The 8,698-nt window shown below is 51.5% G+C and overlaps 1 protein-coding gene across 4 annotated transcripts in view; it reads left to right on the top strand.

Annotated features, from left to right (window-relative positions):
* LOC123144548 (importin beta-like SAD2) overlaps window positions 1-1,598 on the top strand; it is a 28,529-nt gene extending 26,931 nt beyond the window's left edge. For all 4 annotated transcript variants that reach the window (XM_044563754.1, XM_044563755.1, XM_044563758.1 and 1 more), the window contains exons 5-6: window positions 784-907; window positions 983-1,598. In XM_044563754.1, coding sequence (XP_044419689.1) covers window positions 784-907; window positions 983-1,143 — 285 coding nt within the window. In that variant the 3' untranslated portion in view covers window positions 1,144-1,598. The remainder of the gene's footprint in view (window positions 1-783; window positions 908-982) is intronic.
* Window positions 1,599-8,698: the final 7,100 nt, after the last annotated feature.

Consider the following 8,698-nt stretch of genomic DNA (forward strand, 5'->3'; position numbering starts at 1 on the left):
AGTCACCCGAGGTAGACACAACACCCCGATGTGGAGCAACGAGTGTCTAGACAGCCTGCCAATCGACGTAAGAATAGGCAGCGATGGCAGCGGAGGAGTGGCCACTGAGCTGAAGTCCATGCGCGGTGGTTCCACGAAGATAGCAAAGGAGCCGCTGATCAGTCCCTAATGAGCATCCCCAGGAGCATGCATGTGCAAATAGATCTGTTGAACTGCATAGGCAATGTCCGGGCGAGTCAAAGTAAGGTACCGAAGTGCCCCCAGCAATACTCCTGTAGGAAGTGGTATCAGATACAGGTTCTGCAGAGGCAGCAGGCTTACAGTTTGACATGGCAGCACGATCAAGGAGCTCTTCGGCATATCGTTCCTGTGACAAAAAGAAAAAAACCTGTAGCCGTTTGTCGATGTGCAACACCGAGGAAAAAATGTAAAGGGTCGAGGTCAGTCATCTTGAACTCGGAGCCGAGAGATGTGGTGAACTGGTGATGGCTCGAAGAAACTGTGCGGAGGATGCCGTGAGCACTATGTCATCCACGTAATGCAACAAGTAAGCCATGCCGGACCCGTGATGAAGCACGAAGATAAGTGTTTGAGGGGGTTGCAGTAAACCCAAGCCTCCGAAGAAAATCACCATGATGATTGGGCTCCAAAAATCATTCTTTAATTTTTGTTATCATTAGCTGTTTAGATTCATGGTTTCCATAGAAGTGTCAGATCATAATCTTTTCTTCAAGATGTATTTGTCTGATCAACTCTAAAGTTCTGAATTTTTTATTGACGCAGGCTAGAGGCTTCCAGCCAGCTGATGAAGATGATGATTCAGATGATGATTTCAGTGACGATGAGGAGCTGCAATCACCGATTGATGAGGTGGATCCGTTCGTTTTATTTGTTGAAAGTGTCAAAGGTGCAGTGGGCTTTTTACTATAGAATGCTACTTATTCACCTGAAATATCGGCTGAATTTCCTCACATTGCAACAGGTTTGCAAGCATCTGATCTGGCCAGGTTCCAGAACCTCGTGCAAACTCTTGATTTCCGATATCAGGCGCTTGCTAATGGCATAGGTCAATATGCTGAAGAAAGAAGAGTTGAGATCGAAAGAGAAAATTGGAGAAGGCAAATACACAGTGATGATTCATGAAGCATTTGTGCTCTAGCGCTTCCATTCAGTAGGTCTGTAGAAGTGACGGGTCAGTATCCTCTAATTTTGGCAATCACAGGTAATGAGTTTTGGAGCCTTATTCATGTACCTGTCAAGGCAAAGCCTGTTCTATCCTCGCGGGAGGCGATAGCAGCCTTCTTAGAGATTCGGTCATCGGAAGTCATTCTCCTGGTGGCCCTTTGTTGGGGGTCTCGGTTGTGCGAGCAGTGACACTAATTCGTCATGCTGCTCAGGCAAGTATATTTTGGTCGGAGCGTCTGTTAGAAACCCCTGTGGCATGGTCATCTCTGGGCCATGAGTTTTAAGGAAAGTTTGTTGTTAGTGTACATCTGGCTGCTTGTCTAGGCATTACATTTTTTTGGCAAAAATGTAATGGAATACTCATCTTCGTTGGTTTATTTAAAAGGGCAACCAATTTATTGTTTTAACTACTACATAAATTACATTTTACGGGTCAGTATCCTCCGATCATGCAACCACTATGGCTTTCGAAGAAGATGCAAAACTTCAGGATCGGCACTATGCAGATCAAGCCATCTCTATTAGCCGCATGTGGCCTTTAGGGGCCAGATTCCTTCGGAAGCTTCTCGACTTTTATTCTGTAATTTTTCCTGATTTTTTAGGCTCTGTAAAATTGATTCTTCTGAAAGTCCAAAACAAGTAGAAAACAACTCAAGTACTCACCCGGAGGGGGAGCGGCCGCTATGGAAGCGTCTTTGGCGATTGACTGTCCCGCAAAAAATGAAGATCATGGTTTGGAAAGCGGTGATGGGTGGCCTTGCTACTGCACACAGGAAAAGGTTCGACGCCATATTGAAACAAGGGCTACGTGCCCTGTATGCGGTTCTGAAGAGGAAGGCTCGTTCCATGCATTAGTATCGTGCGGACATGCCAAAGATCTATGGGATGAGATGGGCAAGATTTGGCCGATTCCAAATAAAGAAATGATACAGGACGTTGGCCGGGACTGGTTGCTACTGCTGCTTGCAAAGTGCTCGGACATGGTGAGAAACATGGTGATTATGCTTGTTTGGAGGATTTGGCAAATAAGGTCTGATACTACTCATGGTAAAGAGCAGACACCAACGCATGTTTCTGCTGTTTTTTTTTCTTCGACAAAAGGTGAATTTTATTGGCTCAATGGAGCATCAAGAGGACACAATACAATGAGCGCACACCCGGCCTCTGCATAATTAGGATGCACACAGCCAACCCAACACACACATGCATAAACACACCAACAATTAGCAAAGTCCTAAGACAAAAAGCTGTGGAAAAAGAAAGAAAGAGAAAATACCCCAAAGCGACCAGATCAACGATCGACAAACTACAACTAAGATCATATCTGCACCAATCATTGACACCACATTGATGACGAGGATCTTCAACAACAACGCCTTCAGGAAGGAAGCGATACTCAAGCGCCGCCGTTGCCGGATCCAACCACAGAGGCCGGAATCAAAGTTTTCACCTCGAAGAAACAGTTCGAACATAACCGAGCAATGCCTCCAACAAGGTAACGACTTAAAAAATATCGCCATTGCCAGGGATGACCACTCGGGTCTGACCTAGGCTTTCACCCCGGAGCTCGAGACCGGGTGCTCGCAGCACCACCATCAAAGTCACGCATGTATTCTCGCCACCGCTTTTTCGCAATCCTAGCAGCTACAATTTGACCGCCGCCACTCCACAAACATCCCTCCGCGTCAAGTCATCGTCGATAATTTGTAACTCACCACTGAAAGTCATTCACCGGATCAAGAGATAAAAACTCCCGAAGTCTTTTCTATGACCTCCGCTGTTGTGGATGCATACGAAGTCGTTGCAAACAATCTACAGTCACAACCATCTGGCCAATCAGATCTAGATCACCACCACCAACCGAGGATCGCAGCGTCGGAGGTCCGCACCGCACATATAGAAGGCCAGCTCATTGACGCAGCCCCACATGTCCAGAGACCGCCATAGCCAGAGTAGCGCCAACAAAGATACACTGCGAGGCATCGAAGGGAACCTCTCCGCGCCACGGCAGGGTTGGATCTTGGGAAGATGGAGGAGTGCGCCACATCATAAGGGCCACACAACGAGGAGGGCCAGGACGGTCGCAGCCAGCACCACGACGGCCGCCGCCGACAACAAGATTGCCGGAGCAGCGGACCGAATCATAGATTCGCGGGGAGGGCTGAAGCCACTTCAACTGGAGGCGTGACCCAGACCCAGGCAAACGCCAGCCGCTAGGCGCTGGGGCGACCAGATCCGGCGCGCCGCTCGCCAAATCCGCTGGGAGCTGCCGGCGACGACGGATGGCTACGGAGCCCGGATGAGGGAAGGAGCAGAAGAGGAGGAAACCGAGCAGGGGCGCCTAGCCGCCGCCGTCCTCGAGGGCCGAGAAGGCTTCGCTGCCGGTCCCCTCTAGTGACGGCGAGGAGAACAGAGCGGAAGGGAGGGCCGCCGGTCGCGAGATTAGGGCGCCGCCCGAGTCGCCCCTACGGAGCGACGCGAGCCCTTAATTGTCAAAAATGCCATACCCAAAAAGGCTTTCGCCCCGCTTTATATATAAAGCAAAGATCAACATCATCCGGAACAAACGCACGCCAACACCACACACACCCAAGGCATGATACAAAAGCGCTGAGCGCATCAACATCACCCCTAGCACACTACCATGAAGAGATGAAGCCGCATACAACGATCCGTGGACTGGAGGCGGCGCCTTTAGGAAGGATACGACACCGGAGCGCCGCCACCGCCCGATCCGAGGATCAAAGTTTCCCCTGGAGCCACACGACGGGCGGCGAGAGCCACGACGACGCCTTCAAGAAGGGAACGAGCTTCGCCATCACCGGTCCGTCCGAAGATAGAGCAGGTTTACACCCCGGCTACCACGCCGCCCACAGGGCCATGGTCACCGGGCAGCGCCAAGACATGGGCTCTGACCAAGAGCACCATGCTCCCGCCACCAGGGTCGCCGCCCCGGCATCCAAGACCTAGACACCACCGCACCCGAGACCCGTCGCTACCCCAACCAAAGAGACGAGCGAAAAATGACCCGCCTTTGCACCCCTGGTCCACCCCCAGCGTCGAGACCAATAGGTCGGCCAGCACTGGCATCCATCGACCCATCCTGCAGCCCAGAGTGCGAGACGAGTTTGGTCCTGCAACACCGTGGGGGGGGGGGGGGACGAGGTCAGTCCTGCTGCACCGTGCGCGAGACGAGCTCGGTGCCGCGTCACTGTGCGCGAGACGAGCTCGGTCCTCCTGCACCGGGCGCGAGACAAGCGATGGACCGCAACTGGGAAAGGGCCAGCCCTTTGAAGGGAGTAGCGACCGGGCGCCGAGGAGATGGGGTGAAGGCCGTCCGATCGCAGACGAGCCGACGCCGGAGAAGCCGGCCGCCGCCGCAGGAGATCTGCCAAGCCACCATGAAGCCGCCACGACACCGGGAGTCCACCACCGCCGGACCTCCACACGTCGCCGCCCACAGCCGGAGCAACGGCCACGCCCGACCGCTGCCCTACCCGCGTTGCCCGGCGAGCTCCTAGTGCCGGAGCCGCCGGGCACGCACCACAGTCGCCACGCGCCGCCGGCCGACCCCCACCGCCAAATCCGGCCGGATCCAGCAGGAGGCCGACCGCGCGCCACCTCCCGAGACGGGAGCGCCGCAGCCGCCCCGCCGCGCGCGAGATCCAGGGCGCCGGCGCGCCGCCACCAGCAGGCCGCCGAGCCGCTGAACCCCGCGATGTCCAGCGCCGCCGCTCGAGGAGGTCGCCCCGCGCTGGCGTCCCACGAGCAGGGGGGAGAAGGCCCCCCGGGCCGCCGCGCCCACCAGAGCTCGCCGGCGGGGGGGGGGGGGGGGGGGGAGGGGGGGAGGTAGGCGGGGCCGAAGTCTGTGGCGGCAAAGGCCCTCCCGGCGCGTCGCGGGGGGGGGGGGAGGGGTGGGTGGGTAGGGGAGAGGGGGGAGGGGGAGCGGGGCAGGCCTGGAGGTGGCCGGCGGCGACAGGGGTGGGTACCCTAGCGGGGGAGCCTCTAGAAAGATATATGCAGTCTATTCTTGATGCACGAAAATATTGCACGGAAGAAATGATCAAAGGAAAAATGCATGTTAATGACTTCTGGGAGCAGACGAGAGATATTGTAGTGCCCACAACGTTGGGAACCACCTCCATATAACATGTTAGCTCTTTCAGTGGATGGATCTTTTCTAGAGGCGGATGGAACGACGGCAGCAGGATTTATACTCCGGTGACATGATGGATCAGCTATTTCTTTTTGTTTTTGTTTAACTGCGATGAGGCTCTTAAGGCAGAGATACATCGATATGGCACTTGCCCGTCAGCATACCGAGTTGCCTATTCTGATGCAGTCTGACTCTTTGACTGCTCTTTCCTGTCTCTCCGGGTCAAGTTTGGTTTGTTCGGTTTATGGTCATTTAGTTGCTGAGAAAATCTTTAATGGTTGGTAGATAATTTATTTCACAGAAGCTACATGGAACTCAAAACAGCGTTGCAGATTGTCTGATAAGGTATAGTCGTTCAGAGTGAGCCACAGTGGCCCCTCATATATTGAGGAGCTCTTGTCTCTCGATTGTAACTCTATTATTACGGAATAGACTACTATTAAACCCGCAAAAAAAAAAGTAGAAAACAACTCGGCATTGGATTAAGAGGTTTGATGAGATTCCTCAAAATAAAAAGGTTAGGGAAAAATAATAAAAAGGTTTGTCTAGGGCACATCTATTCCACATCTAACTGACTCAATCGAACATCTCTATTTATCTCTGATGTCTTTTAGAATGTAAAAGTCCTAGTTAGTTATCTTAAGTTTTATCTGATTATTGCCTTGATCCACTGATTGTTCATCCGAGCCATGAGGTTCAAAACAAACAGTCAGTCCTTGTCCGTGGTTATTCTGCCGTACTCACGACCGATCAATGCGTGTGTGCAATTGGAGACCTGAACAACAGGGTAGTCGTGCACACCTCTGACATAGTGTAATATTACTACCCAAATGATAAATGCCATAGGAGAGTTGACCGTCGTGACCCTCTGGTGTGTTTGTTACAGGCGCATAGGCCACACCCGACACTCCTGCTCAGATAGCTCTCCTGCTCTGGTCTTTAAAGCCAAGGCCTCACCCCCTCTTCCACCCACAAGCCCTCCTCCACCTCCTTCTGATAGTGAGAACCTTTGCCACGCCATTGTCCCTTTCGCTCCTGCCCCCTCGTTAGCCTTGCCACCTGTTGCCATGGAACCTGTCAACTGAAGCCAAACCTCGTAGAGTACATGCATCTACCATGAGATTGTTCTAATGAATGTGAGATTGTCCATTGACTAGCCTGGCCTGGGTTTATATATGCACCGTAGGCCTAGGGTTTATGAGAGTCCTCGTCTTGGGCGCCAAGTCTTGTGGAATATCCCTTGTATGCGGCATGCGGCATGGGCTGTCCGAACTGGCCCATTAGTGAATCATCATGGGGGTCCTCGGCCCGACCCACTAGTCGGGAGACAACGTGGTGAGTACCCCCTAGTCCAGGACACCGTCAGTAGCCCCCTGAACCGGTCTTCAAGTTGAGGACGCTCCTCGGTTCTTCCGAATAATTATTCGTCTTCGATCGTCGGTCTTGAAAACTGGTTCAACAAATCTTCTCATGTCCGATCTTGACGGTCACCGAGCTGAATCCGAAGAATTTACATGTCGGGCATCCGAGGAGCCCCTTTAAGTTATCGGCCTTTATCAATGCCTTGTAAGTTTTTTTACGCCACATCTCGGGTTTGAAGTATTTCCCGTGCGACGACGTCCTCTAGCGTCCGAGCTCTAATGCCGAACTAAATCCGAGGCGTCTTTTCATAGACGAGCTCCAACACTGTTCGACATTCAAGGTATCCTCTTGCGTCCGAGCTCCAACGTCGAACTAAATCCGAGGCATCTTTTCACAGCCGAGCTCCGACGATGGTCGGCATCCGAGGTATCATAGATTACCTTGGCCTCTGAAAATTTGAATGAGTTCATCCGAGCTTAAATGCCAGAGTAGTCTTCTATGGAACGAGCCATTCGAATCCGACCTTTATGCCAGGCCGCTTCCGAGCTCCAACGCTGGACTGCATCCGAGCTCTAACAATGGTCAGCGTCCGAGGTGTCATAAACTACCTCGGTCTTTAAAATATTGAACGAATTCGGCCGAGCTTAATGCCGGAAATGCCCTCTATGGAGCCAGCCACTGGCGCCCGAACTATATACCGGATAGGCCCTAGATGGTACCTATTGTTGTCCGAAGACGCGTTTGCCTATAGCTCGGTCAAGCCGAACACCGAGCACTTTGAATTTTCTGCATTGAATAGGTAATGCAGTGGTCTCCGAACCACTGGTCGAGTGGCAACACCAGATCAGGGGAATGATGTGCCCCTTTAATATTTGTAAATGATAAGCGAGAAGCCCAGTAGCCCCCGAGCCTTAATATGGGCACGGGTGATCGAATTAAGGATCGATATCCAGAGTAAAATCACAAATATGTGTAATGATTCTATGTATTCAAGTACTCCACATCATTAATGCTCGGATCGACATTGTACAAAACTTTGTTGACCGACCATCGACTTCGACCTCCTCGGCCAGTAGCCGGGGAGTGTTTGTCCTACTTTATAAAGCCTTTATGAAGGCAAAGATTTACGGCAATAAGGCAATCCGGCCATACAGTTTTATAAACAAAGGTACGCGGTATGTTATATTACTATTAACGTAAGAAATATCTTCCAAAGAAAATAGTCTCACCATCGGTTCCTTTGTTTGGGTTGTCATGCTGACCATGATGAAACCTCACCTCCGATCAACGTGGGAGGAAAATAATGAGGATTTAGTTCAGGGAAAGTTCCCGAACTCTATAGTCGGAATGGACCGAAATTTTCACTTCCGTCGTTGCCGACCAATTATATCCTTTAAGATGGCTAGCTTTCGGCTTCACCCAGTCTGAGGTACTAACTCAGATGACCCGGTAGTAACAATCACAGAGGTGCTCCCTTTACCGCATAGCCGAACAATCGGGAACGTAGGGGTAAGCACAGAAGCCAAGCAAGGCAACCCAGCTTGGCCAAAATCTTAAGTCAAATTGATGCATATTTATGGCTTTACAACGATAACTACGGAAGGCAGCGCTCGTATATTGAATACAAACACTAATGATATATGTTTATTTTGACTCCGTTGCGACCGTTTATAATCTGAAAGTGGCCTATCGTCGGCTTCTACCCCTTTGTAGATGCTATGCAGGGTGTTTCCGTACTAACAAGACAACCCTTAGCCGACATCTCGGTGCCTGGAGGCGGTTGTGTTAGCGGAAACGAGGCAATCAGATATGCAGGCTTTATAACTTTCACTTAGTCATAGGAGCTTAAAGTTGGGAGGCCAGTTACTAGCCCCCGGTTAGTGTTCGACATCAGCCGAAGTCAAGCCGTTAACACTTCGGCCAATGTTATAAACGGTCGGTCGTTTTAACACGGGGTGACCTCCATCGATCTTATAGTTTAACACAGTCATCGGA

The sequence above is a fragment of the Triticum aestivum genome, chromosome 6D (assembly GCF_018294505.1).
Source record: "Triticum aestivum cultivar Chinese Spring chromosome 6D, IWGSC CS RefSeq v2.1, whole genome shotgun sequence".
Taxonomy (NCBI): Eukaryota; Viridiplantae; Streptophyta; class Magnoliopsida; order Poales; family Poaceae; genus Triticum; species Triticum aestivum.